The following is a 22,331-nucleotide window of genomic DNA, read 5'->3' on the forward strand; positions in this document are numbered from 1 at the left end:
TTTATACACTATTCCTCTAATATGTCCTTAAAGGGCCCAGCAACTTAGAGTAAAACATATCATGTAAACAGACAGGAGTCTATGCAAAATACATTTATACTGAGAGAGAGACAGACAAACAGCTTATCACTGATTTCAAATAAGTGAATGTCCCAGAGATGGTTTGAAATAATTGGGAAAATTGATGAAAGAAAAAATACACAAGTGGTTTGAAACTTTGAGGAAAGAGGTACATTCTGTCAACAACTTAAAATACTTCTGTCATGTTTGTCTGGCAAGCTCAACGTTATTATTCTGACAGCATCATCTTAGGCATGTAAAATTGTACAAATGTAGAAACATTGGTCCACAAAATAATATGCCTACTGTTGGCAACATGCAGTTTGGCAATCTATTCATAATCTATTCATAGACAAATAATCACAACAATTAACTCACAATCAAGTCAAAAACTAAATACATCAAACCTTATCTACTATCGGCCAACAGAGTTGAGATGAGAACAGTTAATTCATTCAATGCCGCTAATATTGTTTACAGTGAGATAGATCCCAGCAGCAGCTTTACAGATGAAGATACAAATAGCATAATCAAACAGGACTGAGCAGGGGTTAATAGATGCATCATAAAGCATTATAAGCCCGTATAAACAGTTATAAAGCATCATTATGATGCCTTATAAATGGTTATGAAGCCTTATTTTGCAAGTCTATTTCTACTGCCACATTTGGTCAACTGTAACACACTGGTAAGAGGTACAGTATACCGCCCGACACATCCCTGGTATAAGAAACCTGTGTCATCTGACTATACACCTGTCATTGTTGCTGCTGTTGTGTCGTTGTAGTAGTAGTAATGCACTGTAAAAAAAAAAGTCTTGCAGCATCGATGATAATTACAAAATTAAGACTTTCATGTGGATTTGATCTTTACAGAGCTACATATAATATAAACCAGTTTGATACAGTGCAAAGAAAATAGTTGTAACCATGGTCGAAACCCAAGTTAGAGGGTGATCTCCCTCCTAATATTAGATGGGATTGAAAGACCCTACTGATAAAAGATAAAAAATACTTTGGTTGATTGAAAGTTGTTGATTGAACCTGCAGATACATATTCCCCTTAGATTATGGATGAATACAAATACAGGATTTATAGCACCATCTTAAAGTGATATGGACAGAGTGGAGGGGATATATTGCTATACAGTATATTCACAGTTTAGATTTTTTTCAATATTTAACTTTATTGATTATTATATGGTTGGCAAGGTGACTCCTTGCTGTCCCCAGTCCACCTGGCCGTGGATAAATAAACAAACAAATCCCACTCTATGGGCTGCAACAACATTAATGATTGATCAGCACTAGCCCAAACCTTACCTTTTACCCTAATCATAACTCCAAACCATAAAACGTAAAGGAATGCTTCGGGATTTTGGCAATGAGGCCATCCATCTACTTCCCCAGAGTCAGATGAACTTGATTATGCTAGCAGAACCCCATAGACTTTCAGTCATTGCGCTAACGCTAGTTAGCATTCGCTTGTGAAACTACCTCTACCATTTTTACATAACTGTGTCCAGTATGAAGGAAGTTAGAGGTAGTTTCACAAGCGAATGCTAACTAGTGTTAGCGCAATGACTGGAAGTCTATGGGGATCTGCTAGCATAATCAAGTTCATCTGACTCTGTGGAAGTAGATAAAGGGCCTCGTTGCCAAAATCCCGAAGTATCCCTTTAACCTCAACACTTTAACCTCACCTTGCCAAGTATCCCTTTAAGCCCAATGAAAAAGCAGAACCATTTGTGGCAGTACAGAGACAAAATCGAGTCGCAATTCAACAGCTCAGACACAAGAGGTATGTGGCAGGGTCTACAGTCAATCACGGATTACAAAAAGAAAACCAGCCCCGTCGCGGACCAGGATGTCTTGCTCCCAGACAGGCTAAACAACTTTTTTGCCCGCTTTGAGGACAATACAGTGCCACTGACACGGCCCCCTACCAAAACCTGCGGGCTCTCCTTCACTGCAGCCGAGGTGAGTAAAACATTTAAACGTGTTAACCCTCGCAAGGCTGCAGGCCCAGACGGCATTCCCAGCCGCGTCCTCAGAGCATGCGCAGACCAGCTGGCTGGTGTGTTTACGGACATATTCAATCAATCCTTATCCCAGTCTGCTGTTCCCACATGCTTCAAGAGGGCCACCATTGTTCCTGTTCCCAAGAAAGCTAAGGTAACTGAGCTAAACGACTACCGCCCCGTAGCACTCACTTCCGTCATCATGAAGTGCTTTGAGAGACTAGTCAAGGACCATATCACCTCCACCCTACCGGACACCCTAGACCCACTCCAATTTGCTTACCGACCCAATAGGTCCACAGACGACGCAATCGCAACCACACTGCACACTGCCCTAACCCATCTGGACAAGAGGAATACCCATGTGAGAATGCTGTTCATCGATTACAGCTCAGCATTTAACACCATAGTACCCTCCAAACTCGTCATCAAGCTCGAGACCCTGGGTCTCGACCCCGCCCTGTGCAACTGGGTCCTGGACTTCCTGACGGGCCGCCCCCAGGTGGTGAGGGTAGGTAACAACATCTCCACCCCGCTGATCCTCAACACTGGGGCCCCACAAGGGTGCGTTCTGAGCCCTCTCCTGTACTCCCTGTTCACCCACGACTGCGTGGCCATGCACGCCTCCAACTCAATCATCAAGTTTGCGGATGACACTACAGTGGTAGGCTTGATTACCAACAACGACGAGACGGCCTACAGGGAGGAGGTGAGGGCCCTCGGAGTGTGGTGTCAGGAAAATAACCTCACACTCAACGTCAACAAAACAAAGGAGATGATTGTGGACTTCAGGAAACAGCAGAGGGAGCACCCCCCTATCCACATCGACGGGTCAGTAGTGGAGAAGGTGGAAAGTTTTAAGTTCCTCGGTGTACACATCACGGACAAACTGAATTGGTCCACCCACACAGACAGCGTTGTGAAGAAGGCGCAGCAGCGCCTCTTCCACCTCAGGAGGCTGAAGAAATTCGGCTTGTCACCAAAAGCACTCACAAACTTCTACAGATGCACAATCGAGAGCATCCTGTCGGGCTGTATCACCGCCTGGTACGGCAACTGCTCCGCCCACAACCGTAAGGCTCTCCAGAGGGTAGTGAGGTCTGCAGAACGCATCACCAGGGGCAAACTACCTGCCCTCCAGGACACCTACACCACCCGATGTCACAGGAAGGCCATAAAGATCATCAAGGACAACAACCACCCAAGCCACTGCCTGTTCACCCCGCTATCATCCAGAAGGCGAGGTCAGTACAGGTGCATCAAAGCAGGGACCGAGAGACTGAAAAACAGCTTCTATCTCAAGGCCATCAGACTGTTAAACAGCCACCACTAACATTTAGCGGCCGCTGCCAACATACTGACTCAACTCCAGCCACTTTAAAAATGGGAATTGATGGAAATTATGTAAAAATGTACCACTAGCCACTTTAAACAATGCCACTTAATATAATGTTTACATACCCTACATTACCCATCTCATATGTATATACTGTACTCTATATCAGCTACTGCATCTTGCCATCTTTATGTAATACATGTACCACTAGCCACTTTAAACTATGCCACTTTATGTTTACATACCCTACAGTACTCATCTCATATGTATATACCGTACTCTATACCATCTACTGCATCTGCCATGCCGTTCTGTACCACCACTCATTCATATATCTTTATGTACATATTCTTTATCCCTTTACACTTGTGTGTGTGTGTAAGGTAGTAGTTGTGGAATTGTTAGGTTAGATTACTTGTTGGTTATTACTGCATTGTCGGAACTAGAAGCACAAGCATTTCGCTACACTCGCATTAACATCTGCTAACCATGTGTATGTGACTAATAAAATTTGATTTGATTTGATTTGTAGCCTGTAGAGGGGGCCTGTTTTCTATCTCCACATCAGCTCGTTATATATTTGACCACCAGGAGGGGATGTTTAGTAGGTGAGCTCTTTAGGGACTTCCCAGGAGAATTCACTCCGGCCAAAGTGGCCGTAGCACGCTGTGTTCTGGTAGATTGGCCTCTTCAGGTTCAGCTCCCTGTGGAGCGGGCGATAAAACACACATCAGAGGTGGGAAAGACACACCTGTAACACCATTTGATACACAAATGTACACTACCACTGCTTGTGTAACGTAAATGTCCACACAAATCTCTCAATGACATGATAAGCATGACTTACAACTTTAGAGGGGTTTGCAGCTCTCGAGATGGGTTCTTTAATTGAGATAATAATATGGACAAAAATGTACCTTAAGCCTGATATAGACCTCTGGTTAATTTATTGTTGTGTGAGATTATCTATGTATTACAAACAACAGTTTTCCTTTGATGACGACAAGATGGTGTGACTTTAGAGGTGAGGTGTTTACCTGACGATGACACCAGGTCGTAGGTCAAAGTTCTTGTTGACGATATGCAGCAGCTCTCTCTCAGACTTCTGTGATGAGCCGTAGGTGAACACGGAGATGGACAGAGGGTGGGCCACTCCGATGGCGTAGGATACCTACAGTCACACAGACATAATGCCCTCAATGCTCATGTCAACATTTTGAGACAACCACTGATAAAACCTACAGCGGTATTGACAATCATGACAATATAAAGTCAAAAGTCATTAGCTGATGTCAGCTCTGTCAGGAGAACTGATGTATTTGGTTGCTATTTTATTGTGGAGTAGAACTACGAAAACCAGGAGAACCATGATAAGACCTCACCTGAACCAGCACCCTCCTGCACAGTTTGGCCGTGACCAGGGACTTGGCCACCCAGCGGGCAGCATAGGCAGCCGAGCGGTCCACCTTGGAGAAGTCTTTACCAGAGAAAGCTCCACCACCGTGGGCCCCCCAGCCTCCGTACGTATCAACGATGATCTTCCTACCCGTCACTCCAGCATCACCCTGGCAGAGGAAGAAGATAGTAGGAGTTGATATTGTGTTTGTTTTGAGGTTTATCTTGCATAATATCCTTTGGTCTTTAAAGAATGAGCCGTGTGTTTGTGTGTGTGTGTAGGTGACGTGAGTGAACTTGTGTCTATTTACATGCGTGATTGCACCCATTTAGGTTATGACATTCACCTGGGGTCCTCCGATGACGAAGCGTCCACTGGGCTGCAGATGGTAGATGGTCTTATCATCCAGATACTTAGCTGGAACCACTGCCTTGATCACCTGATAGGAGGGAATAATATAGCACATTTTTATGGAGCCTATCAATACGCATTAAAGTGCTTTACATTGCATCCACCACCAGAGCCACACATACAGATACTTTGGCCAAGTTTAGAAAAAATACTTGAATTGGAATTTCAATTAACTTCCTAGCTGTATCATCTAGCATGCACAGGGCTGGCCCTGAACATTCTGCCGCCCTAGGCGAGACAAAAACCTGCCGCTGACCTCCCATCCCCCGCTAGACTATGTACAGCAGGGGTTGGCAATAGGTTTGGCCTTGGGCCAATTTTTTTGTCAGCTAAAAGTTGGAGGAACATTAACAGCCCAATTCATAGTCCTATACTACAAATTAAACAACAATTAGGCTATATAATCAGTTCAATGTCATTACATTGATAAAATCACCAATGTCTATTACATTCGTTTTGTAGATTTCTGTGTGTGTTGATTGGGGAAAAACATCTTGCAATCAAAATAAAATGTTGGGCTGAAAAAGTCTCAAAAGAAAGGAGGATAATGAAAATAGAAGTTTCAGGTAAGAATGGAGAGAGAAATAGGCATTCTCACCATATTTCTCTAATGTCAAACCAGAGTGTCTTGTATGCAACGCTGTTTGCAAATATTTTAATCTTTCAAAAGTTACCTTTCCACCCAGACACACGCTCTAACGCAGAAAAATGTAAGGTTCAACTTAGCCTCTACTCCTCCATTGCGGCAGGTAGGTAGCTAGTGGCAGGTAGCCTAGTGGTTAGAGTGTTGGACTAGTAACTGAAAGGTTGCAAGATTGAATCCACCGAGCTGACAAGGTACGAATCTGTCATTCTACCCCTGAACAAGGTAGTTAACGCACTGTTCCTAGGTTGTCATTGAAAATAAGAATTTGCTCTTAACTGACTTGTCTAGTTAAATAAAGGGTAAAAAATTAAATAACCAAAAAACAGAAGTGCTTCCCTAAAAGCTGCCTGGGTTTAAAAATACATTCTCTTTTCAGAGAGTGAAAAGCTCAATTAATAGGGACAGAACAGCAAAGTCAATTTGTTTGTCTCCTTGAATATTATAGGCTGCAGCTCAACTTCAGAATGTCACAGAGAAGAATCAATATATCCCCATATGCATTGGAGTCACGTCTTTTTGGGTTATTTAAAGCTTGTTTCTACCATAAGGAATCATGGAGTTAAGCATTGTTATAGAATGCTTTATATAATCTGGATTCTTCTTATGTCACGTTCTGACCTTAGTTCCTTTGTTTTGTCTTTTGTTTTAGTATGGTCAGGGCGTGAGTTGGGTGGGTTGTCTATGTTCGTTTTTCTATGATTTTCTATTTCTGTGTTTGGCCTGATATGGTTCTCAATCAGAGGCAGCTGTCAATTGTTGTCCCTGATTGGGAACCATATTTAGGTAGCCTGTTTTCTGTTGGGTTTCGTGGGTGGTTGTTTTCAGTCTTTGTGTGTCTGCACCAGACAGAACTGTTTCGGTTTTCACTTTGTTGTTTTGTAATTTGAAGTGTTCAGTTTTGTATTATTATTAAATAAGATGAACACTAATCACGCTGCGCTTTGGTCCTCTCCTTTCACCGACGACAACCGTTACATCTTATGTATTTATACCTGCAGTACCAGTAGGTATCCTTTTTCCCTTTTCTTTAACAAAGGGTATGGGATACCCTCACTCAATTTGAGCCCTAACACCCAAACACACCAAGCCCTTACCAGACACGGAGGTATTTTAGGAGTGCATGCGACAGTATTGGAGGATTTGGCTATACCGACTTCTATGGATAGCATAATTGTGTTTGTCAAACAGGTAAGCCTACCACGTTTTTGAATAGGACGAAATAGGCTCCAATTCTATATGTAATTCTATAATTAGGCCCATAAAAATAGTTGGTGCGCGCGTGCACAAATAGGAGGTCCATTACCGGGCAGAAAGGAAATGTAATTTAACCCCTGCATCAGAGAGTTACAATGTTGCAATCAAACATAGTTTCTGATTAATAATATGACACCTATTATCACACATGGTAGGACCCCACAATTGTTACAATAAAAATAACACTTATATTTAACATATATCACCCATCATTTAAAATTCCTGTAGAACTGTAAAAAGAGTGAGATGCTTTCATAAATGCATGGTGGGCCTCGTTTCGCTGGAGCAGTGTAAAACAAGCTTTCTGTCAATGACCCAGCCTTAACGAATTGTGTTTAAGACACCCAGCATTTCCACAAACTTCAGAAAGTTCCCATTATTTGGCTCGTTCAGCCTGTCAGAGGTCCCACCAAGCACAATGTTCTGGGTGGCCATTACGCGTATCAGGGCTATGAGCCTCTGCTACACCTGCTGCCAATGGAGAGTCTCTCCGTCAATAGCCCGTTGGGCTTGGGCATCGATAGTTTGTTTAGACACCAGCCTGATCTCCAGCTCCTTCCACCTCTGGAAACTATCTAGGCGGTCATGCGACTTCTCCTGTGAGCGGTGGCACAGATTCTTCCAGTCCCTGGTTCCATCCCTGATCAGCGCAGATTTGCACTAGTGTGAAAGAAGTTTGCGGCAAAAACAGAAGGCTTTATTGTTTTGCTTGGAATAAACAAGCCATGGTCTCTCCACTCTCTGCCCGTTCTCCATTCTCCTATTGTATTGGGCCACCGAAAATCTCTTGGGAAATTCCCCTCCTTATTCTGATGTGGCCCAGCCTGCACTAACATATCCCGTAAAGATCCATTCATATATTTGGGCCACTCACCGGGATCTTTTATGTTTTTTGTCTGGGAGTCGGATTTAGCAGCAGCAGCACCACTGTCATCGGGTACGTGGAGCAACTAATCTGAGTCCGGGTCCCAGATAGTAAGGTCTCTGCCGGCATTGTTTGGAGATGTGGCTAGGCCTGGTGCGACCACCTGTTCTTGTCTACCCAGAGAGCTGTCATCATCGGTGGAAGTAGATGGCTCGGACTCCTCCGGTTCGTCCTCTTGGCTGCTAGAACCAGTGAACGGAGGCTCGTCCGTCTCTGCGAATTAACGGCCTGTCCTTGGCGGCTTATCGTTCTCCACACCGGCTGATGGACATTGCTGCATGCTGATCAATTTCAGCTCTTGGTTTCATCTCTTTGGTTTAGAGATTGTGCCTCTTTTCTTATCAGTTTTTTAAAATATATATTCACTTCCTGATGGTTATTGTCTCTTAGACATGGTAGAAAATTTGGTTGCAAATCTCTATAGCTTACTTCAGCTGAAATTATTTCCGCTAGTAGATAGCAAACATTAACAGGCTAGGTTAGGCTACTGCCTTAATCACCAATCATCTTCATCACACACAAACATAAAAAACAATACAATAGTTTAATTGGCAGATTCATTTTTATTAATGTTTCACAATTGGATAATCCCCTAAAAACACACATACGTATCTCTTAACACCATCCATATTGGATTTCTATTTCATATATTTTTCAACTGTGCTGTGATGTTTCAACTCTCATAGTTTCTACAGATTATAAATTAAAGATACATTTTTTTGCTAAAAGTGTTATAATATTATTGATCGATTGGCTATGACTTTTCAAATCACCCAGTAGTGCTATCTGCAGAGTTAGCTCCAGGTAAATGTTGCAATTCTTCAGCCATTCCTGGACATGTGACCAAATACAAGCTACATTTGTACAGTACCAAAAAAAATGATCTGATGCCTCTGTCTCTTCACAGCAAAATCTGCAGAGCTGGGAAGGTTGTATCCCCCACATACAGTATATATCATTCTATTGGAACAATACATTTGTATAATCATTTTAATTTAAAAATGATAAGTTTTGAACCCGGGATCATTTTGCGTATCAGTTCATTAACCATGTGCCATGGAATCGGTACATCAAATCTCTTCCCAACACTTTTGCAATCTATATGGCACAGCTGTCTTTTTTTTGGTCCTTAAATGGAACTGGTATACGTTTTTTATTTATCACAATTTTCTTTAACCAATTTTGGTCTTTAATGCAGGGCTGACAGACAAGTTCCTTACTTTTACCCCCTTCCACTTGTCTCTTCCTTGTTTGCAGTAATGCTGCAATTAGTTGATTCTAATTTTGGGTAGAGCAGACATTTCCATATATTTTTGTTAGCTGCATGTGTGACATAACTCTACCAGTCCTGTTTATGATATAATTTACCAAGATGATACCTTTTTTATTTATTTTATTTATTTTAATTTTTTGTAATTTTTTTAATCAATTAGTATATTTAATTTAACCACAATATTTGTTGTATTATTTTTTCTGTCTTTTCTGGTGGATAAAACTCAAATTGCAACCAACTTTCTATGGCTTGTTTTAAAAATATAAATATTTTGGAGTTTATTTCATTTTCAAATAACCAAAAGTGAGAGGTTGTAATCTGAATAAAGGAAAAAAGTTCTTCAACAAGGGGTAAGACATTCTTACTAATTTGCTAGAGAACCAGTTCGGATTTAAGTATAACTTTTGTATAACTCACGCATTTAATGAGAGGTCTAATGCTTTAATATTTAATATTTTTTGCCCTCAGAATTCATATTCATCATATAAATAGGCCCTTTTAATTTTTGCTGGCCTTCCATTCCAAATAAAATGGAATATTTTTTGCTTATATAATTTTAAAAAACAGGTTGCTGGGTGTAGGCAAGACCATAAACAAATAGGTAAACTGGGATATGACTAAAGAGTTAATCATGGTGATTAGGTAGCCTGACTGCCATTAGGTACCGAGATGAGATCCTCAGGCCCCTTGTGAGACCATATGAGACCATATGCTGACACATGCACATTTGTGGCCTGCTGGAGGTCATTTTGCAGGGCTCTGGCAGTGCTCCTTCTTGCACAAAGGCGGAGGTAGCGGTCCTGCTGCTGGGTTGTTGCCCTCCTACAGCCTCCTCCACGTCTCCTGATGTACTGGCCTGTCTCCTGGTAGCGCCTCCATGCTCTGGACACTACGCTGACAGACACAGCAAACTTTCTTGCCACAGCTCGCATTGATGTGCCATCCTGGATGAGCTGCACTACCTGAGCCACTTGTGTGGGTTGTAGACTCCGTCTCATGCTACCACTAGAGTGAAATCACCGCCAGCATTCAAAAGTGACCAAAACATCAGCCAGGAAGCATAGGAACTGAGAAGTGGTCTGTGGTCACCACCTGCAGAACCACTCCTTTATTGGGGGTGTCTTGCTAATTGCCTATAATTTCCACCTTTTGTCTATTCCATTTGCACAACAGCATGTGAAATTTATTGTCAATCAGTGTTGCTTCCTAAGTGGACAGTTTGATTTCACAGAAGTGTGATTGACTTGGAGTTACATTGTGTTGTTTAAGTGTTCCCTTTATTTTTTTGAGCAGTGTATATGCCAATTATGTGATGGTCCGACCGCATTCTGTCCCCTATCAACACTTTTTAAACTTTTGGTGCCAGAGAGAATGACATAAGAAAGTAATCAAAATGACTAGCTTGACTAAGCCTCCGCCATGTATATCTCACTAGGTCAGGGTACTTACAGTAAGCCTCCATATATTCACTAATTCCAATATATCCATGACATTCATGATTTCCTTAAGTGCCTGGGGTGATAGTTTGCAGTGTGATTTCCTTTACGGTCCATAGAGGTATTTAAAACCATATTAAAATCTCCCACCATAATAATAGAGTCTAGTGTTGCTTGTAGGGTTGATCAATTATTATATCTTTTTTTAAAGAAGCATGGATCATCGTTATTTGGACCATATAGGTTAATGAGCTATATCTGTTTATGGTTTAATAACATCTTTAAAATCATCAATCTACCTTGAGGATCTGTTTGGACAATTTGCACTGTTAATTAATATCATCACATGTTCTGCTACATGTTTGTCTTTATTATGTTCAGTCCTGAAGCCAAGACACGTGCCTGTCAATGTTATCAGATATCAATAACATTTTCTGAGGGCCTTGGTGAACTGACTGAACTTCCCTTCAGATGTGAATGGCTTTTATATAATGTTCTGGCTGCATCAACCAATCAATCAATTGAAGCTCACCAGTCTGGAGTCACCTCAAAAATGCAAATTTACGGCTGCTGGAATTAAACTCATGCCTGAATGTAATCCCTCTCACAAGATCCTATTTTGGGCCATTCCTTTTCCAGCCCCCTTCAAAAATACCCCCTAAAACTGAAGACCCTTCCCTCTTCACTTCCCGCTCATAATTCAGGAATTTGAGAATTGCTTGAGAATTACCCATAAGGTTACAGCTGCCTGAGGAAAGAATCCATTGGATTTGGGTCTGTTCCATTTCAGCTCCTTGCTCCTTCTCCCAACTTGGATGCTAGACGTGTAGTTTAGGGCAACCTCAGTGGAGCTTCCACCACATTACTGACACCTCTCCAATCCTTTTAGATCAGTGAACATTGAAGGGAGTAGGTGCTAGGAGAAGAGGTAGGAGCTAAGAGAAGGGTGTAGAGGTTGAAATGGAACCAGACCGTTTGCTATGATTGACGAGACCACAGCCGACATCATGGGAAAATCAAAAGAAATCAGCCAAGACCTCGGAAAAAAAAATTGTAGACCACCACATGTCTGGTTCATCCCTGGGAGCAATTTCCAAACTCCTGAAGGTACCACGTTCATCTGTACAAACAATAGTACACAAGTATAACCACCATGGGACCATGCAGCCGTCATACCACTCAGAAAGGAGACGTGTTCTGCCTCCTAGAGATGAACGTACTTTGGTGCGAAAAGTGCAAATCAATCACAGAACAACAGCAAAGGACCTTGTGAAGATGCTGGAGGAAACGGGTACAAAGTATCTATATGCACAGTAAAACGAGTCCTATATCGACATAACTTGAAAGGCCGCTCACCAAGGAAGAAGCCACTGCTCCAAAACCGCCATAAAAAAGTTAGACTACGGTTTGCAACTGCACATGGGGACAAAGATCGTATTTTTTGGAGAAATGTCTTCTGGTCTGATGAAAGAAAAATGTAACTGTTTGGCCATAATGACCATCGTTATGTTTGGAGGAAAAAGGAGGAGGCTTGCTAGTCGAAGAACACCATCCCAACCTTGAAGCATGGGGGTGGCAGCATCATGTTGTGTGGGGGGGGGGGGCTTTGCTGCAGGAGGGACTGGTGCACTTCAGAAAATAGATGGCGTCATGAGGGAGGAAAATTATGTGGATATATTGAAGCAACATCTCAAGACATCAGTCAGGAAGTTAAAGCTTGGTTGCAAATGGGTCTTCCAAATGGACAATGACCCCAAGCATACTTCCAAAGTTGTGGCAAAATGGCTTAAACAACAAATTCAAGGTATTGGAGTGGCCATCACAAAGCCCTGACCTCAATCCAGTAGAAAATTTGTGGGCAGAACTGAAAAAGCGTGCGCGAGCAAGGAGGCCTACAAACCTGACTCAGTTACACCAGCTCTGTCAGGAGGAATGGGCCAAAATTCACCCAACTTATTGTGGGAAGCTTGTGGAAGGCTACCCGAAACGTTTGACCCAAGTTAAACAATTTAAAGGCAATGCACCAAATACTAATTGAGTGTCTGTAAACTTCTGACCCACTGGGAATGTGATGAAATAAATAAAAGCTGAAATAAATCATTCCCTCTACTATTATTCTGCCATTTCACATTCTTAAAATAAAGTGGTGATCCTAACTGTCCTAAGACAGGGAATTTTTACTAGGATTAAATGTCAGGAATTGTGAAAAACTGAGTTTAAATGTATTTGGCTAAGGTGTATGTAAACTTCCGACTTCAACTTTATATCTCCCCCAGAGAGAGAAAGAGGGAGCGAGAGAGAGAGAGAGTTCATTGGTAATTCTCTCATTCTCACCTGTGTTTTAGAGTCTGGGCGGAGCCAGGGGATGGTTCCGTTGCGTCTGAGTTCGGCCATCTTGGAATTCAGTTTGTGAGCCAAGACGATGGTGAGAGGCATGCACTCCTCTGTCTCGTCTGTAGCATAGCCAAACATCAGACCCTGGTCTCCAGCTCCCATATCCTCCTCTTTCCTGTCGATGTGGACACCCTGAGCGATGTCTGGACTCTGCTGCTCCAGAGCCACCAACACATTGCACGTCTTATAGTCAAAACCTGGGGAGAGAGAGAGGTTTGAGAAAGGTAGAGACAGAAAGAGAGAGAGGGGGGGAGAGAGGAAGAGAAAGAGCGAGGAAAGAGAGACAGAGGGTCATGATTACTCCTCTAGTATGTTTCTGATTTTCTACATTATGCAATCTACACTATAGTATGTACACTCACCAAAAAATATAAATGCAACATGCAACAATTTCAAAGATTTTACTGAGTTAATGTTCATATAAGGAAATCAGTAAATTGAAAGATTCATTAGGCCCGAATCTATGGATTTCATATGACTGGGAATACAGATATGCATCTGTTGTTCACAGATACCTTAAAAAAGGTAAGGTTGTGGATCAGAAAACCTGTCAGTATCTGGTGTGACCACCATTTGCCTCATGCAGCGCGACATCTCCTTCGGAATAGAATTGATCAGGCTGTTGATTGTGGCCTGTGGAATGTTATCCCACTCCTCTTCAATGGCTGTGCGAAGTTGCTGGATAATGGTGGGAACTGGAACACGCTGTCGTACACATTATTCCAGAGCATCCCAAACATGCTCAATGGGTGACATGTCTGGTGAGTATACAGGCCATGGCAGAATTAGGAAATTTTCGGCTTCCAGGAATTGTGCACAGATCATTGCGACATGGGGCTGTGCATTGTCATGCTGAAACATGACATGCAAACCCACAGTTTCCTCAGCTGTCCGGGTGGCTTGTCTCAGACGATCCTGCAGGTGAAGAAGTTGGATGTGGAGGTCCTGGACTGGCATGGTTACACATGGTCTGTGGTTGTGAGGCCGGTTGGACGTACTGCCGAATTGTCTAAAACAACGTTGGTAGAGAAGAGAACACTTGTGTCATTAGGTCAATATCCCAATATGGGGTCAGTGGGTTTCTTATGTGTTGTGTGTCCCAACTGTTCTAATAAGCTTATTTCCTTGAGTTTTTTCTTGGAAATTAAGAAGTTATGTAAGACTAAATCAAAGGGTTTGAGTTCAAACAAAATGGAAAGAAGTGCTAGCTTTAGACAGAACAGAAGGAATGCATGGTGAAATGCTTTTGGGACATTTCGCTTTGTTGGTCTATGTGTTTCACTTAAATGTGTCCCCTCACTCACCATGACCCTGTTATTCTGTGTGTTTCCTTTAAATGTGTCCCCCTCTAACTCACCACAGGCAACCTTGGCATCTGGGTCCTTTTTCAGGTGAAGAGTAGAGCAATGAACAGTAAGGATCATGCTGTTTAATCAGCTTCTTGATATGCCACACCTGTCAGGTGGATGGATTATTTTGGCATAGAAGAAATGCTCACTAACAGGGATGTAAAGAAATGTGTGTACAACATTTGAGAGAAATAAGCTTTTTATGTGTATGGAACATTTCGGGGATCTTTTATTTCAGTTCATGATACATGGGACCAACACTTTACATGCTGCATTTATATTTTTGTTCAGTAGAAACATACTGGTTTGAGTACAACAGAAGCCTGTTTCTCACCTTTGTCTGAGTTGTCGTAGCCGATGTGTTTGATAGTGTCTCTGACAACCTTCTGGTAGTCTACATTGGCCCGGGACGTGATCTCTCCACACAGCAGCACCATGCCAGTCTTGCACACCGTCTCTACACAGGGTGAAGACAACCATTAACACTTTATAACTGTGTAATAACAACCAATGAAACTTATCTTTAGATAAGTGGTATTCTATGTAAGTATGGCTCAAGTGTTGTGTAATAGATTGGTAAGGTATTTTGAACTTTTAGACCTCTATCTTGGGATAAAATCAACAACAACAACAACAAATAGTTTTGAGTTCATAGTGGACATAGATAAGTGTAGAATGTACATTAGGTCAATATCCCAATATGGGGTCAGTGGGTTTCTTATGTGTTGTGTGTCCCAACTGTTCTAATAAGCTTATTTCCTTGAGTTTTTTTCTTGGAAATTAAGAAGTTATGTAAGACTAAATCAAAGGGTTTGAGTTCAAACAAAATGGAAAGAAGTGCTAGCTTTAGACAGAACAGAAGGAATGCATGGTGAAATGCTTTTGGGACATTTCGCTTTGTTGGTCTATGTGTTTCACTTAAATGTGTCCCCTCACTCACCATGACCCTGTTATTCTGTGTGTTTCCTTTAAATGTGTCCCCCTCTAACTCACCACAGGCAACCTTGGCATCTGGGTCCTGTTTCAGGTGGGCATCCAGGACAGCATCACTGATCTGGTCACATATCTTGTCTGGAAAAGGACAGAAAGAGGACAATAATAAATGAAAATAACAAAGGATATAAAGTAGACACAAATAAATGAATGAGTCGTTGGAGTGATGCCCGCCACCCGGCACATGGCTTGAATCAAGAAACACCGAAACAAAGTGTATTTGAGCGTGATGCAAATTAATAATATCCCCATGAACAGGATTGTACCCATTGAACTCGTGAAATCTTTAAAAAGTGTCACATTCCTTTTTTGGGGGATAATCCCAAAGTACAAAAGAGCAGTATTTTTCACAACTGTTTTCCACACCACACCCCACACAGTCAAATAGACCTGTAGGAATGTACAGATGTAGGATCTTAATTTGACCTGTATTGTCACAGAAACATAATGTTGCAGCAACAGGATTTGAACGTTAAATTCATAACGTTTAGTCCCCTTTTGCACTTTTGACTCATCACATACGCTGCCGCTACTGCCTATTGTCTATTCTGTTGCCAAGTCACTTTACCCCTACCTATATCTACCTCAATTAATTCGTAATCCTACACATCGACTCGGTACTGGTACAAGTTATCATTACTCATTGTGTATTTATTCCTTGTGTTATTATTTTTCTATTATTTTTCTCTCTGCATTGCTGGGAAGGGCCCGTAAGTAAGCATTTCACTGTTAGTCTACACCTGCTGTTTACGAAGCATGTGACAAAGAAAATTTGATAAAATTATTAGATTAAGTTTGCTTGATCTGTGGTTATGTTAATAACTGGTCAAAATTAGGTTTCATGAAAAGTGAAATACTGTTAACCTTTTGTCCTGATTACAAAGTGTTATGTTTTGTGCAAATCCAATGCAACACATTCAAAATGCAACACATCCAAAGTACCACTCTCCATATTTTCAACCATACTGGTGGCTGCATCATGTTATGGGTAGGCTTGTAATCATTAAAGACTGGGGGGTTTTCAGGGTAAAAAATACATGGAATTGAGCTATGCACAGGCAAAATCCTAGTGGAAAACCTGGTTCAGTCTGCTTTCCACCAGACACTGGGAGATTAATTCACCTTTCAGCAAGACAATAACCTAAAACACAAGTCCAAATCTACACTGGAGTTGCTTACCAAGAAGACAGTGAATGCTCCTGAGTGGCTGAGTTATAGTTTTTACTTAAATCTGTTTGAAAATCTATGGCAAGACCTGAAAATGGTTGTCTAGCATTTATCAACAACCAATTTGACAGAGTTTGAAACATTTTGAAAATAATAATTGTAAAATATTGCACAATCCAGGTGTGCAAAGCTCTTTGAGACACCCAGAAAGACTCACAGCAGTAACCGCTGCCAAAGGTGATTCTAACATGTTTTGACTCAGGGGTGTGATTACTTATGTAAATTAGATATTTCTGTATTTCATTTTCAATACATTTGCAAACATTTCTAAAAACTTTGTCACTTTGTCATTATGGGGTATTGTGTGTAGATGGGTGAGATTTGTTTTAAATTCAGGCTGCAAAACAACAAAATGTGGAATAAGTCAAGGGGTAGGAATACTTTCTGAAGGCACTGTATCCTAGGCCTGGCATGCAAAACTATGCAATACAGATGCAAATGCCCAAAGTCATCATTATTGCACATTAATAATCTTAATCTGGAGCTGAAGTTTACCACTGTATTTCAAGCCCTGGTGCAAAGGCTACATACAGATGTAGGATCTTAATTTGAGCCAGTTTGCTACAGCAGCAAAATAATCCTGCAGCAACAGGAAATGTGAATTATTATGTGAATTAGAACTTTAGAAGCCTTTTTAAAACTCACAATTTTTTTGGTCTTTTTTTTACACTACAGGTTTGCATTTTCTCAGCAACAAAAGAGCAGTGGTGGGAAAAGTACTCAATTGTCTTACTTGAGTAAAAGTAAAGATACCTTAATAGAAAACACATCAAGTAAAAGTGAAAGTCACCCAGTAAAATACTACTTCAGTAAAAGTCTAAAAGTATGTGGTTTAAAATATACTTACAGTTGAAGTCGGAAGTTTACATACACTTAGGTTGGAGTAATTAAAACTTGTTTTTAAACCACTCCACAAATTTCTTGTTAACAAACTATAGTTTTGGCAAGTTGGTTAGGACATCTATTTTGTGCATGACACAAGTAATTTTTCCAACAATTGTTTACAGACAGATTATTTCACTTATAAATCAGTGTATCACTATTCCAGTGGGTCAGAAGCTTACATACACTAAGTTGACCGTGCCTTTAAACAGCTTAGAAAATTCCAGAAAATGATGTACTGGCTTTAGAAGCTTCTGATAGGCTAATTGACATCATTTGAGTCAATTGGAGGTGTACCTGTGGCTGTATTTCAAGGCCTACCTTCAAACTCAGTGCCTCTTTGATTGACATCATGGGAAAATCAAAAGAAATCAGCCAAGACCTCCGAAAATTGTAGACCTCCACAAGTCTGGTTCATCCTTGGGAGCAAATTCCAAATGCCTGAAGGTACCACGTTCATCTGTTCAAACAATAGTACGCAAGTATAAACACCATGGGACCACGCAGCCATCATACCGCTCAGGAAGGAGACTCGTTCTGTCTCCTAGAGATGAACGTACTTTGGTGCAAAAAGTGCAAATCAATACCAGAACAACAGCAAAGGACCGTGTGAAGATGCTGGAGGAAACAGGTACAAAAGTATCTATATCCACAGTAAAACGAGTCCTATATCGAGATAACCTGAAAGGCCGCTCAGCAAGGAAGAAGCCACTGCTCCAAAACCGCCATAAAAAAGCCAGACTACGGTTTGCAACTGCACATGGGGACAAAGATCATACATTTTGGAGAAATGTCCTCTGGTCTGATGAAACAAAAATATAACTTTTTGGCCATAATGACCATCGATATGTTTGGCGGAAAAAGGGGGAGGCTTGTAAGCCGAAGAACACCATCCCAACCGTGAAGCACGGGGGTGGCAGCATCATGTTGTGGGGGTGCTTTGCTGCAGGAGGGACTGGTGCACTTTACAAATAGATGGCATCATGAGGAGGAAAATTCTGTGGATATATTGAAGCATCATCTCAAGACATCAGTCAGGTAGTTAAAGCTTGGTCGCAAATGGGTCTTCCAGATGGACAATGACCCCAAGCATACTTCCAAAGTTGGGGAAAAATGGCTTAAGGACAACAAAGTCAAGGTATTGGAGTGGCCATCACAAAGCCCTGACCTCAATCCTATAGAAAATTTGTGGGCAGAACTGAAAATGTGTGTGCGAGCAAGGAGGACCTACAAACCTGACTCAGTTACACCAGCTCTGTCAGGAGGAATGGGCCAAAATTCACCCAACTTATTGTGGGAAGCTTGTGGAAGGCTACCCGAAACGTTTGACCCAAGTTAAACAATTTAAAGGCAATGCACCAAATACTAATTGAGTGTCTGTAAACTTCTGACTTGTGAAAATCTGAGTTTAAATGTATTTGGCTAAGGTGTATGTAAACTTCCGACTTCAACTGCAGTCCTAGGCCTGTGTTGTTGTTAGGTGGACTTATAGGAATAATGCCAAATTGGCCCATAAGTACACATGTGGAACTGCACAAAAATCGTTTTTGTTTTGTTTCAAACCATTTAGAAATGTGTATCCCAAATGTGTATCACAATTTCACACATTGGAACCATTATTTATAGAAATACCAATACACTGTCCTGTTACATACTGTTAACTACAGAAGAGTATTAGGGCCGAGTGAAGAGAGAAAAAACGGCGATGGGTGGTGATACTTGGATACTTTTTTTTCGCCCTGGCTCCCTGTTGCTGTGTGCGCCACCATTGAAATGCATGAAGTTAGATGACCTGGTGAAACTATACTTTAGAATTGGCTTTATTAACAAGGAAATCCTATCTCTTTTAGCACATAATAACCATATTATTATAAGTAGGCCTATTAGGACCTGGAAGAGGTTGTGCCACAGATTATCTTCAGAAGGAGGAACCACACAGACTCAGAGGAGGTATTTCATCCAAGTCTGTGTGGTTACCTATATTAACCCTCCCACAAACACCTTTGCGTAAAACCCCTGCTTCATTGTTTATTCTTGAATTATTGCAATATTATTCTCAAAATATTGACACTTTTTTAAAGTACTATCATGCATAAAAAAGTCCTCTAAGTACCACATCCCATTTTTTGTCTCTTCACTTGGCCCTAATAGTCTTGCGTAGTTAGCTTATTGCAATAGTACGATAACTTTTCATACCTTTCACAATCAGCATCTTTGTATGACTGTTTATGTTTCTGTAGATATTCTCACACACAGGGTCAGCATGGTTTGGTTAATCTAGCCCAAAGAGGGCAGAATAGGTTTTAGCATTTTTGATTGGACGTGGTTGGAGTTAACATGGTTTTAGGGGGCGGAGTGTACGGGACATCAGACCATTGGTTGCTTTAGCAGAATGAACATGTTAAAATAAGAGCCAAATCAAACTGCAACATTGTACCCCCCCCCCCCCCCCCCCAAACACACACACCACAACTTATCAAACTTAATTGACTCACTGATTTCTGTGGAACAATGTACTGTGTCACTATCGACCCACCGCTGTGCTTGTATTGGTGGGTGATGCAACATCAGACTGTTTGTGTGAATGTGTTTGTGTGCTGGCAATAGTGCACTGTGGGAGCATACGTCACTCTCTCTCTCCCTTTCTCTCAGCAATGCAACTCTACACCAGACCTCTTTACTCAATATCCCCCATCAGGGAGAGAGAGAGAGAGACAGAGAGAGAGGGAAAGCGAGAGACAGAGTGAGAAAAAGAGAGAGCCATCCATGTGCTCTCATAGTAAATGTGTCTGCCAGGAGCACAGACAGATTAACTACCTCCAGGGTCTTATAGTGGCTGACTAGATACTATCTTTGTGTCATAGAGCACCATTATGCTGTGTTTCTACATCAGTACGGTAATCAGTTTTTGAGCAAATATAGACATTTAGTTCAATTCTGTCTAATTTAATTTAATTTTCCATCTTTTATATCTCATACCATATACCAGGGATATTCAGATCTACGCTACGACAGGGGTGTCAAACTCATTCCACAGAGGGCCAAGTGTCTTAGGTTTTAGTTTTTTCCTTTAAATTAAGACCTAGACAACCAGGTGAGGGGAGTCCCTTACTAATTAGTGACTTTAATTCATTAATCAAGTACAAGGGTGGAGCGAAAACCCTCAGACACTCAGCCCTCCATGGAATGAGTTTGACACGAGGTCCAAACTACTGCTGTTTTTTCTGTCCTTCCTGATATTTAATTGCACCCGTCTAAATCAGTCCCTGATTAAAGGGGAAGTATGAAAAAAGTACTGGAACTGGCTTTGATATACAGATTTGAATTTTAGGGCTATATACACTTGAACAATGATTGTGTCAAACTGTAGCCATGTAACAAATATATAATGTGCATTATCAACATTGAGTAACTATTCACACTTCATCTGACAGGCACAGATGTAGGTTCTCATTGAGCATGTTGCTATAGCTGTGGGGCCACGGCTAGAAAAAATTGTGAGTACTGGTAAAGAGCATGTAAAGAGCAAGTAAAATGGAGCCAGGAGAAGACTCACCTGGATGTCCCTCTCCGACAGACTCCGAAGTGAACATGAAGGACTCATCATCCAGCAGAGTGTCATTCATTTTGACACAGGCAGGTGCTCAGAACCACTCAAAAACAGTTCCTCTGTTTCCTTCAACAGCAACCAAATAGATCTGGTGAGAGCTTTATATTCCTGCTCGAGAAGGTAGAAAGAGTGAGGGTTGCAGCCGTGCAGCCAATTGACTGTCTGTCTATCCAACAGAACTCCTGGACTATCCACACATGGTCCTATATATGGCTAAGAGAAAACACACACACGCACACACACACACACACACACACACACACACACACACACACACACACACACACACACACACACACACACACACACACACACACACACACACACACACACACACACACACACACACACACACACACACACACACACACACACACACACACACACACACACACACACACACACACACATCATGTGGTGAACCCATGGGACAGACCATTCCAGGGGGGAGTTGTTGATGGAGGGGATTTAACATTTTGGGAAGTCCCAATTAAACCCTTGTTCTTTCCACAATCCTGAATGGTGGAAGGAATCTACAACTTCTGTCATCCACGGGGTGCTGCTGGAGTCCAGATACCTTTATTGGGCTGTAGAAAGCAAACTATCACTCCCCTCTATTCTCCGGATTGGTTAGCTCTCCATTAGGATTGAGCTGGGGCTGTGTAAAGGTATGAAGAGAGAGAGAGAGAGGCTTTTATATATGATGCAATCTACCTTGCTAACTACCTTTCCTCAGCTACTTTGGTTTGGCAATATAACTGGGTGTACAAAAAACACATTTTATTAATAGGAAAATAGATGGAGAGAATTGACGAATATAAACATTTCTATAGTTGATGTTAGGGTTGAATATTTTCCCGGTATTTTACAAATGTTCCATCCCGGGAATAAATCACTTATGACCCGGTATTTTCCACCAAAAGCCGGATGTGTCATTCAAAAGCATTATAAAGCATATAAATATGTCTGGATTTGATTAGCGCTTTGATCAGCATGAAAATGCAAACCTGATGCTACCTGAGCCACATATTAAATAGCCTACATTTATGAGCCCTACATTAATGACATTTAATGAGCCCAAGCCCAAATGATTGTGCTGTCATCCAATGTACAGTACGA

General features: G+C 41.5%; 1 protein-coding gene across 1 annotated transcript; it reads right to left on the reverse strand.

Moving 5' to 3' along the window:
- Positions 1-1,784: 1,784 nt before the first annotated feature.
- LOC139571069 (S-adenosylmethionine synthase-like) lies at positions 1,785-21,392 on the reverse strand. Its single transcript, XM_071393587.1, has 10 exons — positions 21,159-21,392; positions 15,494-15,571; positions 14,835-14,957; positions 12,969-13,348; positions 9,138-9,146; positions 5,159-5,251; positions 4,799-4,981; positions 4,454-4,587; positions 3,943-4,120; positions 1,785-1,811 (listed from the first exon to the last, which is right to left on the reverse strand). Exons 1-9 carry the CDS (start codon positions 21,226-21,228, stop codon positions 4,018-4,020), a joined length of 1,173 nt encoding a protein of 390 aa, XP_071249688.1. The 5' UTR covers positions 21,229-21,392; the 3' UTR covers positions 1,785-1,811; positions 3,943-4,017.
- Positions 21,393-22,331: the final 939 nt, after the last annotated feature.

The sequence above is a fragment of the Salvelinus alpinus genome, chromosome 3, assembly GCF_045679555.1.
Source record: "Salvelinus alpinus chromosome 3, SLU_Salpinus.1, whole genome shotgun sequence".
Taxonomy (NCBI): Eukaryota; Metazoa; Chordata; class Actinopteri; order Salmoniformes; family Salmonidae; genus Salvelinus; species Salvelinus alpinus.